This window comes from Cygnus olor, chromosome 4, assembly GCF_009769625.2.
Source record: "Cygnus olor isolate bCygOlo1 chromosome 4, bCygOlo1.pri.v2, whole genome shotgun sequence".
Classification (NCBI taxonomy): Eukaryota; Metazoa; Chordata; class Aves; order Anseriformes; family Anatidae; genus Cygnus; species Cygnus olor.
The window spans coordinates 61,256,504-61,277,507 of NC_049172.1; the positions used below are offsets into that span (position 1 = coordinate 61,256,504).

The 21,004-nt window shown below is 37.0% G+C and overlaps 1 protein-coding gene across 1 annotated transcript in view; it reads right to left on the reverse strand.

Moving 5' to 3' along the window:
- The window catches only part of NCAPG (non-SMC condensin I complex subunit G), a 28,008-nt gene extending 7,698 nt beyond the window's left edge, over positions 1 to 20,310 (reverse strand). Inside the window, exons 1-14 of the mRNA XM_040557150.1 lie at positions 19,917 to 20,310; positions 19,205 to 19,414; positions 18,076 to 18,304; positions 16,340 to 16,485; positions 15,365 to 15,449; positions 12,328 to 12,520; positions 9,905 to 10,054; positions 7,778 to 7,918; positions 6,659 to 6,782; positions 5,139 to 5,228; positions 4,821 to 5,000; positions 4,379 to 4,489; positions 2,108 to 2,227; positions 321 to 557 (exon numbers count right to left, since the gene is read on the reverse strand). Coding sequence (XP_040413084.1) covers positions 321 to 557; positions 2,108 to 2,227; positions 4,379 to 4,489; positions 4,821 to 5,000; positions 5,139 to 5,228; positions 6,659 to 6,782; positions 7,778 to 7,918; positions 9,905 to 10,054; positions 12,328 to 12,520; positions 15,365 to 15,449; positions 16,340 to 16,485; positions 18,076 to 18,304; positions 19,205 to 19,414; positions 19,917 to 20,027 — 2,127 coding nt within the window. The 5' untranslated portion in view covers positions 20,028 to 20,310. The remainder of the gene's footprint in view (positions 1 to 320; positions 558 to 2,107; positions 2,228 to 4,378; positions 4,490 to 4,820; positions 5,001 to 5,138; positions 5,229 to 6,658; positions 6,783 to 7,777; positions 7,919 to 9,904; positions 10,055 to 12,327; positions 12,521 to 15,364; positions 15,450 to 16,339; positions 16,486 to 18,075; positions 18,305 to 19,204; positions 19,415 to 19,916) is intronic.
- Positions 20,311 to 21,004: the final 694 nt, after the last annotated feature.

Consider the following 21,004-nt stretch of genomic DNA (forward strand, 5'->3'; position numbering starts at 1 on the left):
AAATTGATCATATACACAGCATACCTACCACAGTGTCAGCATTTTCACTAATACTTCGTAGTAAAATAGTCTACATCCTATTGCAACTACCAATTCTCTACATTCACATATTTGCACCCGTAGAGAATTCAAAAGTTGGCTCAAAAATAACATTAGTCAGTATCAGTAGCAAAGTTATATTGTTTTAGGGCAACCGTTCTAACATTAGACCATTCAATTACACATAACGTAATATTCAAATGCAATGTAATAAAATGGTAAGCCTTCTGCAAAAGTTATTTTAGAACAAAAACAAGACATATTCTGTAACAATCTCTTACCTCGCTGTCTAAAAAACTAGAAAGAAGCTGTAAGAAGCTCTGAATCGTAGCAGTCTCTTCTTCCTTCTCTGTTGTTTTACTTTCTTCCTCACAATTTTCAGTTCCAGTTTGTACATCTTCACTTTGAGACTCATTGCCTGGTCTGGCTTTGAAAGGCTCAATCCCAAACAGCACCAGCTGATCAAAGACCGCCTTTAAAGCACTGAGCTTTATCTTTATATTATCTATTTGTAAAACCTAGGTTTAATAAGGGAAATACATCCATAATGTTACAGCATACCAATGTTAAGCATAAGTGGATATTAGCTTTTTTGCTTCAGCAAGATTATCCCAAGCACTATACAAAGTTTCCTAAATTAAACAAATTTCAGACTCTATGAAGGTATGATATTAGATGAAGCTTAAACTGCGATTTATAATATTCCGAGAAAGAAATTACATAGATAAGATGAGAAATTCTATTACCAAAAAATAATCTGTCCAACTTCACTCACAGAGGGCATGCGTGTACCATGCATGTATGAGATGTAACCTTATCGTTCAACTTCTAAGCAGATATTGGACAAACAAAAAATCTTATTTGTCTGTACTAAATTCATAGTATTAGGCACTACAGAAAAAACACTAACATAATCCTTGCTCTAAAAGACTATCGTTTAATTAAAATAAACAGTACATGAAATACAGCAGGCAAGTCATAAAGGTGCACAGGTTATGTATTATGTTTCAAGTCAACATTCAAGTAAAAGCAGATATGGCTGGGTAGCCTAGAGAACCTACACCTATACAAAGAATACAGGTTTTAAAGTTACTCATTTCTGTAGGTACTAAATCTAAAGTTTAAGTTGTTAAAACAACTCAAATCCTCCCTAAACAATCTAATTTCTAATGAGACATAATTAAAGGCAGATTAAAAATGTTTTGCTAGCTTTTTAGGAACTCTAACTTCTGCTGATGGGTCTAGCATCTTGTCTGAGCAGAGCATGCTATCTCCACACCTTTTCCAAATCTCATCCTTTATGGGAGTCACGTGCCTGCTGTCAGTTCACGTGAGTGTGCACAGGTACAAACTCGTAATAAAGTACAGGGAACATACATGCGTCTGTTAAAGCCAGGGTTTGAAAAGTAGACATCTTTTATACAATCAGTTGAGCATCAGAACATTTACTACCAAGATGGGACATGTTGGAATTATGCCATTCTCTTGAGTCCAGCCAGTGCATTCCATATTCATAGGTGTTTGACCATAATATTAAAACAAGCAAAACACTATCATTTGCTGGTTTTAATTAGAGTGTAAAACAGTATTAAGAGCTCTTCCTTAACCCATACAAAATTAGTCATTGGAAATTAAATCGTATGTCCAGATTACAGTAAGTATGCAACAAATGTAAGAACAGTCACATTGTTTAGTTTGTTTTCCCAAGAAAGGAAGGCTTACAGAATCCTACAGCTTCTCTATTCTACATTGTAATAACATATTTGACTGATTTCATGCAGACTTGGAAGAGAAAGTGAGATCTTATGAATAAAGAGTTCCTAGAAATTCTCAAAACAGGTGGCCTTACAAAGGAAACATATACTACCAAGATGTAATAACATAAGCTTAAATATTTTTAGACATCAGAAAAATCTACATGAAACTACACTCTCCAGATCCAGATCTTCAGAAAATCAGGAATCACTGCTACTCAAGTAATGTGTAGGATAACTTGTAATAATAAATAAAACCACTCTTGGATCTAAGTCACATAAACCATCAGTCTATTTCCCATCAGAAATTTTACCTGTAACAGCAATGCAAAGTGTTGTCGGGCAAATTCTTTGCTCTGAAGAGCACAACAACCCAAACACAGAACCGCCATGTTTCTCACAGCTGGATGGACATTCGCTATGCCAGGAAGTATCTGGAAACAATAATATTTAATTTGTAATTGAAATACATAAATTGAAAATAGAAAATCGGCTACACTGCTTAACTTTTCCTTACCCTAAAACTAGAAATAACGTAGTGCATTACAGGATTGGAAATTGGTAACTACTATATACTCTGTTTATCAAGGCATAAACAGAAAGGTATTTCGAGTATCCTGTTTGAAATCAGCACTAAAAGAATGGCTCACATGAGCATTGTGCTTTGTATTTGTTTTAATAAACATTTGTTTTCAAATCAACTCAAATTGACCACTCATTGTGAAATAAATGACAAACCTAAACATTTCTTCATAAAAGACATTATCATTCTTGCAGAGAAACAATACCCAATTTCAAATTGCAAAATACAGATGTGACTTCCATTTACTTGGAATAGTTTTGAGAAATCAATGGTAAGAATCCACGTGAAAGAAAAGAGAGGCTCCATACAGGAAGTATGCTACAATGATGTCATTCTATACTTTGGCATTAATTGAAGAGTTTAAGTTTAAAAAACAACAAATAAGATATACTAAAGCATGTAATCAGTGAAAACCCAGTAGGAACAACAAAATGAAAGCAGGATCTTGGAGAAAGAAGACTGGAATAAACAATGAATGTGAGAATTAAAGAAAGACCTAATTAAAAAGAAAAAGGGTTCTGTGGGACATATCAAAACTGATTTCTTAGAACATTATTATATATCTGAAAGAAATCAGGTGTGATTCCACAATATTTAAGCCAATCTAAATTGGTGTTGTAATTTTCTTTCCAGTTTGAATTTTAAGAATGCCCATACTGAGTCAAATCATCTGGCCCATTGCCCTGTTAATAACAAAGATCAAAACCAAATTCCTACAAAGTATTACGTAAACAGGCTAAGTAGATTCTTCCCAGGAATTCTTGACAAGGTCCCAGCAATTCACAGCTGAGACATCAGAGCTGGGAGACTGTTTTATCTACCTAATTTCCGTAATATTTATTTTTCTTGAACTTACTCAATGTTCCTTAAAATTTATGCAAGAGTTTAGCATGCACACATCCTGTGACAAGGAATTCCACAGATTACATATTAGGAGAAGAATCAACTCATTTAATTCATTTGTTCTGAGCTTGCTAGTTGCTAGCTTACCTGGTGAAGTGATCATCCAATCCTTATTTACTTTCCCCACAATATGCATGATTTCTGACCTCTCTCTCAGATGCTAACCTAAGTCCTCTTTTTTCCAGGTTACAAAAAGGTAGCCTATTTAGTCACTCTTCACTCAGAAGCTGTTTCGTGTATTTCCTCGCTACCCTTCTCTTGACCACTTCCATTTCAAATATAACCTTTCTAGACAGAGGGGATAAGAATTGCCTTTAGTATTCAGATGAGGATGTACCACGTGTTCATACAGCAGCACATTGCTTTTTTCCACTTGGTTCTCTATTGCCTGCACAGGAAACAGTTCAAATCTTCTTGAAGCAGCACACTCAGTGATAGCTAAGATTCTGTGTTATTTAGAAACATTTGTCTTAAAATCCACACCCTTCACAACTAAAACTGCTAAGTACATTTTGCAGACTATAAAAGGCCTACCATGCCATTGCATTCATTATTCAGTACAGAAACATTTTGCTCTTCAAAGGTGCCAGGAAAACAGAGGCAGAAATGCTCTAAAATAAAACATCTTTGCTTGTACCAGGCAGGGATGAAAGAAAAGTCTACAAGGGCTCCAGCCTCTTTCTGATGAAGAGCTTTTGACTAGCTCCAGACAAAGGTACCTTGGAATTCTTTATTAGAGATGTCATACCATCAGCTAATAGAAAATCCAAGTAATTAAAGTACAAACAAAGGCAGTAAGCAGATGCGTAAGCAGCACACTAGAACTCAGCACTGTCCAACACTGTCAAACATTAGTCAGCTATTTACCATATTCCCATTTTATTTTAGTAACTCTGCTGCATCCAGTTCTGATGTAGATTCTGAGCTCAGAACAGCATATCTGGACTGCAACTCCAAGACACTCAGTTTTGGTAAGGCTTAAAAGCACCAGACACAGCACAACTCTGAAATAATCACAAACCATCGTGCCAGCACCCAAGTGCCAACTGTGACATATCTATTATTATTATAATGTAAAGCAGTATTTATTATTACATACCATGGATTCAATTAGTTCATTAATGGTTGGACCAATTCCTTTAGAAAGCGATATCATCTTGAGAAGCTCATAACACATCAACAAACACTTCAACAGTGTTTCAGGATCATTCTTCAAGGTGAGTCAGGAAAAAAGAAAAAAGTCATTATTAAAAATGGTGGCAGTGATGAGAACAGGGACATTAATCATAATTATTTCCTACCCAAATAAACATTTCCACTACACTTGATTTGCAAGATAATTAATCAAAATTAATCTGTAAGCAATGATGAAAAGATTCAAGTTTCATGTTTTCAGTTGGTTAAGAGTAAATACAGCAAAAGCAAGATCCTTTTAGAATTCTTCAGTCATTCAAGGACAAAAAAGAAGCTTACTGTAATCCATTTTGAATAGACATCAAAACACAATTAGCATTTGGTAATACAAGATGGGAAAAAGAAACCTTTTCCACACGCGTTTCTTTAATTTCAGGTTGCTCTGCTTCTTTTATCAGATCGGCTTTTGTGTGTTCCAACTCAGTTATTTTCTCTTTTAATACAGATGCTCTATTAAAATCCTGAAGAGAAATGCATTCTTCCAAAGCCGTTTTTGCTTCAAAAAGTTTCACTTTTATTTGAGCCAACTGAAATATAAAGTACAAGGAAAACATTGCAATATTATAACTTAAGTTATATCAGCCAACATTAATCAATAATTCACAGTTACATAAAACTCTTATTTGACGGATAAGTTTAGAAAATATTTTTCTTCATTTGCCTACCTTAACCTCTCGCTTTCTTATTTCAGAAGCATCAAGAGGCTGGTCAACAGTAGCAATCGGCTCACGAACCTCTGAGGTGATTTCTGCGATCTGTTGTTACAATCAAAATATCAGTGCAAGTAACTTCAGCTTAGATGTCAGATCCAATGCATTTTTTTTTTTTTTTTTTTTTTACAAACTTAAGATACCATCCTTCTGAAACTTCTGTGCAGTTTTCCTTAGTTGTTAAGTCACTGCAATAGAACTTATTTGACTGCTATTCAATGACAAGTAGCCTAACCATCAAAGTCCAGTGTCTTCTATTGTTAGGCAAGTATTTAGTATGTTGAGCGTTTCCTACTGTTAGCTAGGTAAACAAGAAAATAGAAGACTGCATATCTTTTAATAAGTTATGAGTTTCTATGCTGACAATACATAGGCACTGTCTCTAGGTCTGAACACACATTTAAAAAAGAAAGGCTAGTAACAGGTGTAAGGGTTTGGGTTTTTTTGTTTGTTTTTAAATCTGTTACTATTTCAGTCAAAATACAACTAACACTATCATTTAAAGGTCTATAAACCGCCATACATAGTATGAGGAACAATATAAGTAATTGAATTCCAAGCCAAATATATGCGTAGAACTGGAAGCAGAACTAGTCTGAGGGTTTTTCAGTCTGTTAGAGGTTTCTTTAAGGTGATGCCCACTATGTTAATAAAAAATGAAATGAAATATGAGGAAAACTAAAGAGTGAGATGAGGATAGTCTTAATTTGATTTGCCTTGTATCAGATTGACTCAGTTTAACTTCTGTTTAACTCAGTTAACTCTAGCTTTATCCAATAAACAGAATATATTGAATCAGTGCATTTCATCAGCACATTAGAAAAGCGTACATTTTCTGTTAGCATTGTAGCACTAAAATTACTATAGCTCTCCCAACATAATCAGGGAACAAACCTATACCCTAGCTTTACCCACTAGACTGAGGCTTTCCAGAAGTGGTCTCTGTCCATAAAGTCCAAGACTCATTTAAAGTATTTGAGCAAAACCAAGAGTCCATGTTTCAGGAGTCAAGTTGAAATAATTATGCTGCATATAGGGACTCTGCTATATAAAATACTTTTCTTATAAGGATTTTTAGAACTGCTCTCAGCTGAAAAGAGGGAAGAAAAATCTGAGATCTGGAAATGCATACTATCCTCATTTTGAATGTTCTAGTCAAAACCAGTTGGATCTAGTATGACAAAGGATTTTGAAACAGGCTGTTGAAGCGTAATACTTTCCTAATTTGAGGATTACGTTTACAAAATCGGCCAAATACTCTCAAGACAGAGCACTTCATATCTTCATATGAGCACAAAATGCAGCGATGCCAAGAAAAAAAAGGGGAGGAGGCTGGTATGGCAGGGAAGAACAAATATGTTTCCAAACTAAAAATATTTTAATTCTTGATATTTCATTTACAATAATTTGTAAAGGCTATTTGATATACAGAGAAAGCAGAGCCCAGAAAACAATGAGCCTTTGGAATTACTTACAATTTGAATCCTTCTGTCATCATCCTTAATGATACTAAGTAATCTTTCCACAAGCAGAGGCACAAGGGCCGTTGAAGTGGCAGGCAGAACGAGAATCCTTTGTAAAACAAGTAACAGATGCTTTCTGCATTAAAGAGAAGAAAAAAATAAATCTGCTTATTCAAGAAAACTGAAGATATTTAAGAGCTATTATTTTACCCACTTTGAGTTAGTGTTATGAATATATTACAAGAGAAACTTCTCTATATAACTACTTAATTGCTGAATGTGCTTCCGTACTTAGTAGTATTTATCATCTCCCAATTTCACCTGATCTCTCAATTAGAAAATGCTATTTTTTTTTAAATCAGTTCTGGCTATTGTTGAAAGAAAGATCATTCCATTAAAAAACAGTGAAAGCGTTAATAGTATAGAATGCTTCCACAAATTATCCGGGTGGAAACTTAAAAGAAAAAAAAGAATAAAAATTAAACTATCCTGACAGTCAGGCAAAACACAGAACGCATTCCACTGAGGGTATAAAATTGTTACCACGTTTGTACTATCATGATTTCTATTTTTCTGAAAATAGCTATGATGGTATGAACTTCTAAATTTATTCTCTTACTACTTCACATGCATAGGCCATTCAAACTTTAGATCATCATCTAAATACCTCAGCTAACAGTCCCATTCAGCTTGACATCTAAAACACCTGTACCTTTCTAGGCTTTAGCAAATTGGGCTTAAAACTCAAGAAACTCATAAGCTACCTACTACAAGTAATCTGTAAGACCGTGATCCATTTATCTCCTCTTATTTTTGATATACTAAATTCCAAATGAACAGACTTGTAACTTCATAATCTCAAGAGCATGTTACAAAAACAACCAATTTTCGTCTCCCCAAACAATGTTATATGTGCATTAAACCTCATTTTTCCATAAAAGCAAGCAGGCAGTATTTTGCACCCTTTGGGGAACAACTCCATTAAAGAGACAGTGCCTTTTTTTTTTTCCAAGTATCAGAGAACCATATTTTGTCCATTTGATCAGGTCATTTTCCCAACAGAGACTTTATGCCTCTCCACAGGCATGTGTGTCATAAACCTAATAACACAGATTTTCTATTTAAATTTACCTTCCTCCCTCTTCGGTGGTATCCATGCAGCCTATAATATGAGTCAGTTGCTGGCCTATAAATTCTTTTGTCATCAGGTTTTCGAAACAAGTGAAGTCTTCTTTTTGTTCTTCACTAAGAACCGGCATATTTTGAAGGTAACTGAATAGAAACAGAACAGATAAATTACTTCAGAATCACTGTTGGAATGAAAAAACACACCACAAATACATGTTCAGAAACGTTATATTGGCTACAAGAAAAAAAATCACTAAAATATACATCTTTTAAATTATGCATCTGATCAAGTATGCCATCACAGAAGAACAATCTGTTGTCAGATGCGCACAGCCACATAGCACAGAAAGTGTAATCACTATCTTGTTTATTCATTTTTCTAGAGTCACTGTTCTTTAAATTTTATCTACTAACTTGAGTGTGCACGCTCAGAAAATCCAGTGTGAAGCATATCGTGTATGACATTCAATGCTGGATATAATGTAATATATAAAAAACAAATATGAGCTTTGAAAAAGATACTTATTTTTACCATAGCATTGCATAATCTTTTCAGCAACAGCTAAGTTTAGCAATTTTTTTTTTTTTAATTCTTCAAAATTAGGAAAAAAGCTTAGCACGCAGCTACTATTTAAGGCCATCTGAAATTACAATATAGGCAGCAGTTGCTGATCATTTAACAGTAATGTAATTTGCAACAGATATCTAAATGAAGCTTACAATCCTATATTTGTTCTTAGGTGTCAGTGACTTGCAGTTTCTTGCTCCTCCTGATGCTTTCACAGTGCAAGTAAATCAAAGACTTCACCAGAACTATAAATCTTAATTGAAACAACTGTTGGCACTACTCACCAATGAACAGTTTAACAGTTGATACTACAACCAAGTACCAGCAAACCTTATAAAGCTTCCTCAGTCTCTTCCCTAAAGGGAGTAAGATTAGATGGAACAAGCTTTTTTTTGTTTGTTTGGAGAGCAAATGTTTTGTGGACACTTTAATTATGAACTAGAAAACTTTTACCCACCGGACCGCATCCACACTTCTATATTAAAGAAGTACAGACACTATACAGTAAATGTTTATGAAAGACATTAGCACATTCAATGTTGAAAAGTGACAACAATTCATAGGAGTACTATTAGCATACTACCACCCTACTAAAGAGAGAAGAGAATATGCATTATTAAATTGGAAACATCTATCAAAGTACTACATTCTTCAGCAGAACTGATTTATAATCATTTTTGGAACCTTCACTCTACATTTTACAAGTGTAATACCTCCATTAAAATTTCTCAGCATTCTCCACGCTCATAAAATTTGAACTGAGCTTATGTTTATGTTAAGACTGAAAACTTTTCTGGATGAGTATCCCAATAAAATTTCCTTTCTTCACTTAGGTAGAAGATTGACTTATCAAAATATCCACAGTTGCTCCTTTGTTAAATGTTCTGTAATTGGCTTGTTCACTGCCTTAGAACTTAAGTTTTTGGGAAACATGCCTGCTTGAGCAGGGAGACAGAGGGGAATGTACTTTTGGTTTCGAAAACATTTCTGGGGAGAGTAGCCAGATTTTAGTTTATTTTTACAAGTTACCACAACAAAAAACAAAAAATGTGTCAGTTTCTGCAAGCTCTTTGCCAAACATACAGCAACCTATGTACTAACAGATGGACAATATATTATATTATATTATATATTATATTATATAATATATATAATTATATTATATATAATATATATATTATATATAATATATATAATATAATATATATATTATTAATATATATAATATATATTATATATATAATATATATATAATTATATAATATAATATATTCTATTAGCTTTAATGGCAAAGAATTATATGCAATCAATTTAGAAGTCCATCTTGCTCATAATTATTAAGTAATGAGAAAACCATTTTGAAATATTCTATCTGCTTTTTACAGTTTTTGTTTATAAGAAGTAAATCCTCTCAGAAAAATCATTAAAAAAATCCCCAAAATGACTGTTCAAACAGAATTTTGGTTTTGGAGGAAACTTAAGGAGCTGAAGCATTCAACATTCTCTCTTTTAAAAATATCTATTTTTTGTGGAATGTGAGAAAATTTTAAAGTGTAACGTACCTTAATAAATAATCTGCATATACTGCTGGTTCTGGCAATATCTGTTCTAGCAAATCTTCACCTTCCTCAGCTTTTGATTTCAGATGTTCACAAAGACATCTCCAGTATAACACATTCTCAGCTGTTAAGTCTTCCAATGGAATCACTTTTCTTAGCAATAAAATAAAAGCAAAGAGAGAAATAAAATATGGCCAAAGACGATAAATGCAAAGAAACAGTTTCCTAAGCAGAAAATAAAATCCTGTCAAAGATGCTCTCTATAGAAGTACTTATAGACGGACAAAAATAACTTCTTCCATAAATAAGGACATAGAACAACTTGAACCTCTCACTGCATTGAGCTTTTCATTGTTTTAGATTAATGCTGTTCACGTTCAGTATTTTAAATCAAGGTCTTCCATTTGCAGAAACACTCTGCTCAGCCCTTCTGATCTCCAAAAGCAGTCACCTAGGTCTAACTAACTCCATGAAGCATTACCGTGTCTCTGCAATTCTGGAAAACTAAACTCCATTAATCTGCAGAAATGAATTAACTGCATTATTTTTCAGCTTATCTTTGTGAATTGTTTATTCTGTTCTTAACAGAAGACTTTCACGAAATATTCCAGTAGCAATAATAGTATGTCAAACACAAAAAGTAATTATCAAACACAAAAGTAATTAACTGCTTCTCAACATCCTCTGCAAGTTTAGCCTCAGTTTATCGCTCATAGGAATGGCACTCCTTTTCCACTATAAGCTGAGCACGTTATTTGTTTTCAGAAGCAGAAAATTAAATTGTGCATTGATTCTACCCCAAAGTGACACAGCATATCACCGTCAGTGGCACTTCAGCATTTAGCACTCACTGGAATCCTATCTTGTTTGCAGACTATCAGCAAAAATTTTGTTTTCCCTTTAGGTTGCTCATCCCACCTACCCCCCCCCAACAAACAAAAGCACACGACACAAACAAAACCACCTTGGCAATATGTGGATGAAACTTCAAGCTGTAGCCAAAAGTATCATGCAAGAACTTGCCAAATGTTTTGCATAAATCATGTAACCTCATTACAAGCTGAATAAATTTCACTGCTTCTCAAAAGGTCGTTAGTCCAACAGATCTACTTCTTCGAGATTTTCTTTTTAGAAAGGAAGCCTTGTTTTGTGGAGGTTGTTCAAAGTCAGACTGACAAGTCCATAACTATATAAATTTTTCCTTTGAACTTCTTAAGATATTGGCACATTTCCAGAGGCTGTAAGGAAGTTATTTCCCCATTATTGGTGCTACTTAAAGACAGACAGGCCTGCATCTGTAGCTTTGGGGTACAATGCATCTAGCATCTACTGATTTCAAAATATCAGTCATAAGCTACTACAATAGAATGCGAGACACTTCATATGATGGCATTACGCTTTTTTCCCCAAAAAACACAGAATAGGTTTTTGTTAACACCTTTTGATCAGGGACACGTCATTTAAGTTTATCACCTAAGATTTTTAGCACTGTTAATAACCATTCCACTCTGGTTTCTTCAATTAACTCAAGCCATTTCTTCTCATACCATTTTGTTCCCCTTAGTAATTTCCCTATAGTTTCCAATTCATTTTTCCCCCTTTCATTTTATCTTTATGGATCTTAATATTTATCAAGGCATCTTCATCGCATCTTTGGAGCTCACTTAGTCAAATTGTACCAAAAGTAAACACAGGAAACAAAGCCTCAAAGCTCTGTTAAGCCTTGCTAGTACAACTGAAATACCTTCAAAAGAAGGCTGGAAAAAGCTCAGTAACTCTATTCTGATGGATTCTCCAATCAGTACACGGACAACTGGAACAGCCCCAGACTATGCTGCTCCTAGGCCAGCAAAAAAGAACAGAAGGAAGCCAAGGAGGGCTAGAGAAAACGGGGGCGGGGGGGGGTGGTAATCAAAAGCCTTAGTGGGGACAGGAAGGAAGAAAAAGAGCTCTTCAATATCACAGATTAAGAGAATACTTTACACCTGCAAAATTGTAATTTAAGAGTATTGCCTTTATTTTAAGCTGTACAGACAGCACAGGGAAATAAAAAAAATAAGAATTAGTAAATCCTATTGCTCATAGTAAAAATTGCTTTGTTGATGAATTCAAGAGAGGAGTAAATACAAACTAGTTTTTTGGGGTGTCTAGGAAACAGAAGTCAGAGACATTTTACAGTTTTTCCTTTTGCTTCATCTGCCACAATCATTTTCAGCTGAATACTTTAAAAGAAAAAAAAAACAAAACCACATATCCAAAACACTTAAGGACACAAACACCAGGGATACACCATAGCTTACATTACAATATCAGTCTCCTTATAACAGGCAATAGTTATTCTGCTCCCCATTCAGATAAAACCTTTAATTTGATATTTTTCTTATAAACAATATTCATCTTTCAGAGAAGAAAACTAATCTGCATACCTGCTGTCAAGGTTTTTACAGTTCTGAACATTGTCACTAAGTGGAATTAATGAAAACACAGCATTCAGTACTAGAATGGCCACTTCTGGGCAGTTTTCCACATCCAGTCGATGAAGCAATTCTAAAACATCCCCTTCAGTAAACTGTAACCAGGCTCGAAGCAATTTCTTCTTCATTACTTCCTTAACAGCATCTAATAATATAAGAATTTAAACAATTTAAAATAGGTTTAGAAATATCAGCTTTTCCACATACATTCACAAATCGTTTTATTATATAAAGGCCTTTTAGAATTAAGTTATTGTTTAGTTAAACTTATGATTCCTTAAAGAAAAAAAACAGTTAAAAACTACCTGTGGGGCACTACCACGTATTTGACACAGTATCATTTTTCCCTATAAAGAATAAATGAACCCTCTAACCAAAAATAGCTATGCCTACAGATAGCACCTCATCCCAGAAAAACTATGAGCCATTAATTCTTGTAAAGCAATGAAACATTTCAGGGAAGCGTTGTTATATACCTTTTCCGTTTTAGGCATTTAGTAATTAGCCACTTCAGAGGCAAGATACTATTATGCAGACCTCTGGTCTGATTTGCCACACAGAATTATTATGTTAATTCAATTATTTGAATTGTGGATTGTGAAATTTACATAGAAATGCTTCAGGTACCCTCTTCCCATTGCCACAATGAACAAATAGTTTCAGTATCAGTGGAGTAAGATTCATCAAGAAAAGAAAGTATGGAAACATCTAGAATACATACATAGACTTCGGCAGGGGAACAGAATGTCTAAGAGTCTTTAGTTATGTTTTTCCTTGCACCAGAGTGATTAGAGTATGTTCTTAGGACCTTTCATTAAACAATATCCAATAAGGGAAACGGCAAAGACCATACAGAGTGACAACATTCATCTTTCCTGTTATACAGGAGTCATGAAAATAAATACCGCACGTCAATATCTTTAAGAGTTCAGAAAGTTCTGTAAAAGGCCTCAAAAGAGCTTAATATTCTATGAATGAGAAGCCTCTCCAAGAAGTAAAAGGCATAAAGTAGTAAAATGCAGTAGCATGAAAGAGAATGGAGAACTGACAACTAAATACACCCTGAAAAGCAGAATTAGACACAATATGGATGATCTTTTCTAGGTCTGGTTTAAATACAACCCCCCATTCCAACACAAATAAGGAAAACATCCAGAATTCCAACCTAGCAGTCTTGAATGAAGGGATTCCTCTTCTGTTAGCTCAGGACTTACTCAAGCAGACAAGTTCAATAAAGATATGCACATTCAAGGTTTTGCAAGAATTTGCAAAACAGATCAAAATGAGGGAAACCTAATGGATGTGTATATAAACGCAGCTTATTTGGAACATAAGCCTCTTTTGCCCAGCAAAGAGTATACGAATCCAAGGAGGCTACAGACCCTGGCAGGTATTTTCCCTTGTAATTCTAGGTGTCAGGAAAAACAAGTCCTCAATAGCTGGTATGAAGAATCATCCTAAGGAAGAGAGAGGAGACAAAGGGAGTATCTTCTCTGAATCAGAAAAGAAGGTAGTTCTATGTCTAACACCTCAATGTCACTGAAATAAAAGCTGTGTAGAAAAGTCTGTCTCTTCTCAGTAAGGAAATACAGCAAATTCTTGTTCCTTACAGGAAGGATCAGAGAAAAAACTGGTCAAGGTAGCTTCCTCCCCCAGTTTTCAAAGATTACTAAAACAGAAATGCATTCACCTAGAAGACAAAAGTTACCAGTCAAGATCAAGTATTAGTCTCCTTTTGTGGGGAAGAACAACAAACGAGAAGTGGCTGGTGAGGTCAAACAGCAAACTAGTATACTGATAAGAAACAGTAATAAAATATTTTTTCAGTGTTGGATTTCAAAAACAAAACCTGAAAAACTTCATTAAATTCCTATAATTGAGAGTAAATGGGAAAAATGCTGATTAAAACTTATACAGAAGGATGACTTCTTTTTAAGTGTAGTTCAATGCAGCATAAGAGAGCACTCAGCTAATCCTCTCCTCCATTGCTATCAAGAACACGATATGATGTCCAGCTAGCCAGGAGGAAAGGTAGCTCAGAACACATGCACATGTGACACTCCTTTAAGAGCTCTGGTTACCAGTGACCATAGTACTTGTCTTGTTCTGCAAGGGCATACCCACCTAGGCCACACTTCTCAAAATTCCCAGGCAGCATATTACTACGCAAGGAAAATTCTCAGAGTAAATTCCAACAGGTCTTAGTACAGACTTCCCAAACAAAATACCTGGATAACACAGTAACACTCAGTAAACTGTGAAACTGATGTGTATAATTACTACTGTTGCAAAAAAAAAGTCACTTCCCAGGTAGGCAGGTCTAATTCTCTACCAGACACACATGACCTTTTGGTGTTTCGGCAACAATAGCACACTCAGTTGTAGACATGTTCTGAATGGCTCTTTATATAAAAACGATACAGCACTGAAGACATCAAAACAAATAAAGCTGCTTCATGACGAAATGAATGAAGGTCAATCAAAAAAGAAGTAATATTCAAGATAGTTAAAGGACAAATGGAGAAAATTTCTCTCTGAACTTACATAAACATTTTCAAACAATTTCCAAAAGACATTAGAGTTACATTTAAGTTCTTTAATATACATAGTGGTCACAAAGACGTATGTAATGAAACATTTTTGTTTCACAATACACTTAGTTACATTTTTTCCACTTCTGTGTTTAATTACATTGTGGAGTGTGTTTGTTTCTTTCAATTTTTATAGAATTCAGTCGTACTTTAGAGCTCAGCAGCTTTCAAGTTTTTTCAAAATGCAATCCTTCTCTGTTTTATCCACTATCAGAGGACTGGAAACCAAAAAGCTGTAAAGCAGAATTTCTTGCGCTTAACCATTTCCTGACATCTCATGGCTCCCTTTGAGCTCCTTATTACTACCATGACAGCTTCCACATAAATGAACCGCACTACATTAGAAAGTATTCTGTCAAACATTTGCATTAATATATTTAAAAAGGATGATCTCTTACCAGATCTGTCATTAAGTCCCTGTTGCAACAATTTTACTCTCTGTGCTATCGAGAGAGCTCTCACATGAACTTTTTCTGCCAAAACCTTAAAAAAAAATATATTAAAATACATTTCTACAAATTTTAATAACTGAATTCATGAGCTAACCATGGGTCTAAACTGATTTATTCATCCACAAAAACTGCAAGGCAGTAAAAGCCTGCAACGCCATTGTGACAATAAGCTAATAAGCAGATTTTAGTTCATGGAAGAAAATATATAATGCAGTTAACAAATAGCTCAGAAACTTGGCTACTCAGCTCCTGTGCGACACCTGGATATGAAAACAACTCTGTTGAGGTCCAAGAGCACTTAATACCACCAATGAAATAATTAAAGTATGTATTTTTCTTAAAGGCCACTAAAGGAGAAAATCTAAGTTAAGCAACAACGGATTAGGTTTGCGTGTAAAAAAAATGAACATTTTGTTAGAAGATCTTGCCCTACAATTTCTATGGTGCCTGACCAAGAAATGTACATGTGATATACATACATACATATATATATATATGTATGACAGCACACATTCTTGCCATTTACCTCTACTTGTAAGCACAGGTAACGATTGATTGGGATACCAAAAAATGAAGTATTTTACACATTTTACTGCTGTGATTCTAACTTCAATTATCTATTATGTAATAACAGAAGAAAAATTGCTTTGCAAACATCCTAACATGTACGCAGAAAATAGCAGACTATGAATAATATACTTGCTACTTTCTGATCCTGAAGAGCTGAGTTCTATCAGAAATGTAATTTTTAATCAAGCAAGTTCCTGAAAATTTGTATTCAGTCTCCTCCCCCCCCCCTTTCTGGTAAATGAAAATGAATTATTTAACTGGTATTACCGTTTAACGAGTGAAACATGATAAAAGATTTAAAGCCTTTCCCTAAGCCAGTGTTTGAAATTAATTATAAGTGATGCAATTTACCTCATATGCCAGCTTCCTGACAGCTTCCTTTACATCCATAGCGCGGCCTACAATTTTTGGCAAAGTCCTTGCTGATGGAGCAATACATGACAGCACTGCACGTCTCACTTCTGAATTCAAATCATTTTCAAGCAGTGTGTTGTAAACTGAAAGTAAAATAGTAATAGGTTTTTATAAGAGACTGAAGAATTCACATTACAGAAAAAATAGAAAATACTTGAGAAAAATGAACAGGTGTTATTAAATTCCTTCAGCCTTTTGCACAACACTCAATATAATTTTAGTGAACAGTTTAGGGTCACAAGCAATTGTACACTGAACTATGACTTCAAAAGTAAATCAACTGCAGAAATAGCATTGGCAAACATATGTAGAATCTTCAGACTCTGAAAATCACTGCTCTAGATCCTACCTACAAATAACCACTTTGTCATTAACTGACCAAAAAAAGTTTCCACATGTTGGCTCCTTGGGACCTCTATTCACTGTCAACACATCCTCATCACCTTTGAGGTGGATCCTCAAATTTTCCTATAAATTGAAGATTGACATCTCCATGTGAAGAATAGCTGGCAGTTACTGAAAGGGAATATGTTAAAAGCAGAGTAGCAAGCTATTGTATTGAGGAGGAAAGGCAGGAAATCTACTGAGAAATAAGGATTCATCAGGCTTCACAAATAAGTTACACGAAAGCTTCAGGGAAAATTTTCTGAAGGTGTTAGAAAAATAAATTAGAATGACAGAATGATAAAGGATCGTATTGGTCCTTTGCTTAGCAGGAAAAAAGGTATATATCTCTTGCAATACTTTTGATTATATTCTCACCCCTTCTTCAGGCAAAAAGTTAAAAGCAGCAACAAAAAAAATTAAAATCAGAGAATACTTGAACTCTCTTTCTTGCTCTGGGACTACTTTGATTCACTATGAAATTTATATGCTCTTAAGAAGCTTAAACAAAACATTTAGAAAACAATTTCAAAGAAGGTACTTAAACAACAAGAAGAACCCAGCTAACTAACGTACTCTAACTTTACAAACATACAGTCCACCTACCATAGCACCAAACCTTGAGGTAGAGGTCTAATCAAGAATCATACTGTCCAGAAAAGAAACCCACAGACAGCATAAAAACAGCATGAAGAAACCCGAGTTCTAGAGGCACTAACCTCTTAAAGAAACCGATCTACGAGCAAGACGAGACTCAACAAGAGTCAGGGGTTAAACATACTTAGGTCAACAATCCCGATAACCAATTTGCCTCTCTGATATAGCTGACTGCCATCATTTGGACAAAAATCAGCTATTCTATTACCATTTCTAATCCTTTAAGTGTTTTTGTACAAATTCAGGTCAACTAATAGTCAAGGAATAGTCAAGGGCAGACTCAGAGTCTGAACAGAGCAAGAATACATTGTATCTCCATCCCAACTTGCAACACACACCATTACCCTTCCTATCCCGCAAATCCCACAAAGTTTATAGAACAGCCTGAGCCCAGTGTGATTTAAGCCCCAAAGGATATCTCCTTCAGGCAGTTCTGCCTTCTCCCCTTGAACATATGCAACTCTTGTAAATACAACCTCCACTCACAAGGAGATCCACTATTTACTAACAACTGCATGAAGAATGCCTCTAAGAATTGCTTACTCAATGCTTAAAAAAAAACCATTTTAAAGTAAATCAATGTAAGCCAGTAAGTTCTTCTTAAACAAAAGAAAATAAACAATACTACTTACTATTAGCAACAGGACAGTTTTCATCCTTAGGGTCTTGAAGTCTCGACAGGGCCAAGACAGCTTGAATTCTCACATCCGAAAATTTATCTTTAAGTCTAATCATCATAGCTTCATTAATTTTATCAAATAAATCATCGTCAATCTGAGCATTCTCTGGCATACTTCCCAAAAGCTTATTAACAAGCTGGCACGTTCGAAACCTAACTGCATGGCTGTTTGCATTGTGAGACTAGGGGGGAAATGGAACAGAGTGGGGAGGGAAGAAAAAACAAGAATGTATACTTATAACCACATTTTTTACATTTCCATTACAAGGTTATTAACATGCATGTATTAGAAGTTAATATTCTATGTAGAACATTAACTATGCATTTCTGTATTTCAAAAACCCCTTCCTATTTTAATAACATTAAAAATTCACAGCACTGAAAAACATTTATGGCCCACCACGTATAATAACAGCACTTTACGTAACTGGCAATGCCTTCACAAAGGAAGAAACATGCTCACTACTCAGTGCAGACCACTACACGAGCTAACTTAATCCTCTGTCTCCATAAAACATTAAAAGAAAAAGAAAACAGTAACAACAACTAGTGATCCTGGCATTACCAATGATTTTTCTATGTCAAAACAATAGCTCAAAAAATAACAACTCTATTTGTGCTTTCATGCTATTGGAATTGACGGTCTTCTTTCTACATATAACTCTTGCAATAAGCAGAGATTAATAATACCCGTGCCACTCACACCTATGTGAAAAATCTTGTGATATTTTTACTTGTCAGTGAAGCAATATAAATTAATTTCACACTTATAAATGCACCCACAGTAAAGCCTTTAATTACACACCCCACTGCCAAATAAGAAAACAATCCATATTTTCCCAGAGGCTTAACTTTTAAAATCTGTTTTGCGGGGGAGGGGGGGGGGGGGGGGGTGTTCTTCCCCACCTTTTTTTGTATTGTGTGTGTACATGTTTTTGTTTTGTAAGTCATAAAGCACTAGCCCTGCCTTTCTTTCACTTTGAAGTTTACAGTTTGTAGATAACACCATAAGCGTGAGCAAGTTTTCCCCACCATGTAAAGTTCCTATTTGTCATGTTAAAGATATAATAGTATTACTGTACCTCAAGCAGAAAGTTAAACACATAATTCAGAAGCAAGTTATCTTCTTCTCTTTCCTCGCTACTCTCCCCTTCCTCCGGTTGATAAAATGAAGTAACAAATTTAGCCACAAAATTGATCAGCTGCTCCACTGCTGGTTCCCGTTTGTAGACTATCATAGCATACTTAAGGAAATGAATGAATTTTTCATGGAAATCTGCTTTATCTTCCAACTGAAAAAAAATATCAAACCACAGCAAGCGGTAACTACCAGGCTTATCCTTCAAAAGCAGCCTTTAAAAAACGGTTTTATAATCGGCGCCGCTCATTTAAATGTTTAAAGCGCTGACGGCAGCAGTTCAGGTATAATAACACGGAGTATTTCGGTTGGTTTAACAGCCCCATTGCCCCTAAGCCTCTACACAAGGCTCCGTCCCGGAGCTGCCGGTTACTGGCTGCAGTGCCGGTACCCCGCCGGCTGCCCTGGGTCCCCGTCACCCACTGTCACCCCGCCGGCTTCCCCGCTACCCGAGCGCCTTCTGGCCCCATTTTCCCCTCTCAGCTCGGAGATTCACGCCCCAGATGGGCTCCCTACAGCAGCCTGGCGTGCCCTGGCTTGTCCTTTAACCGCAGGGCTCCTCTGCGGCAAACTGAGGGGAGAGAATGCTGGAGAGGCCCCCCAGGGGACCACTACACCGCTTTTTCCCCCTCAGCCTCCGCCGTCCGCCCCCCTACCTGGCTGTAGGCGCTCCTCAAAGCCACGACGAGCTTGGCGTGGTTCTGGTGCGGCTTCTGCGCCAGCCGAAAGGCTTCCTTCACTTCCAAAGACTTCTTTGCCACTCCCATGGCTGCGGCCGCGGCCCCGGCCCCGACCTCCCTTCACGGTCCCCACCCCGGGCTCTAACGACCGGAGAGGCGGCAGGAGGGCACCAGAGGCGGCTGGGCTGCGCCTCAGGCTTCCCTCAGAGCTCCCCTCAGCGCTTGACGGCACCGCGCGCTCCCCGCCAACCGCCCCCAGCTTCAAAATCGGCGCGAGCGCCGCCGCCCGCTCTCGCGAGAAAAGCCGGCGGCGCGTGCACGCCCCCGCGCGCGTGCTCGCCTCCGAAGCACGCGCGCCCAAGGGGCGGGGCGCCGGGGATGCGGGGGGGGAGGGGGCGTTGCGCGGCGCCGCGCCTCTGCCGGGCGAGCCAATGGCGGGCGGGGAAATGGCGGGCGGAGCCGTGCCTCAACCCCTGTGCCGCCATCTTGTGGGGAGCGCGGAGCTGCCCGGGGGTGTGGGGGCGGTTCATGCGTGCAGAAAAGGAGGTTTAGAAATCAGCTGAGGCTAGGGGCAGGTGGAGGGAGGAGATGGGGACGTTTGGTGGAGGGAGGAGATGGGGACGTTTGGTGGAGGGAGGAGATGGGGACGTTTGGTGGAGGGAGGAGATGGGGACGTTTGGTGGAGGGAGGAGATGGGGACGTTTGGTGGAGGGAGGAGATGGGGACGTTTGGTGGAGGGAGGAGATGGGGACGTTTGGTGGAGGGAGGAGATGGGGACGTTTGGTGGAGGGAGTGACGGCTTGCTTGCCGCTGGGGGTAGTGGTCAGGTTGCAGGGTTTGGGGTTTTCTCGTTTTAGGAAGGTGTGAGGTGAGCTCCATGCCTGTGCTGGAGCTCATTTTGTGACTGGTCTAGAGCAAGGGTCAGTAAAAGCAGAAGTTAAAAGGAGGTGGGCCATCTGTAGGATATAGAGCTACTGGAGTGAGTCCAGAGGAGGGCTGCGAAGGTTATGAGGGGACTGGAGCACCTGTCATACAGGGACAGGCTGAGAGAGTTGCACCAGTTT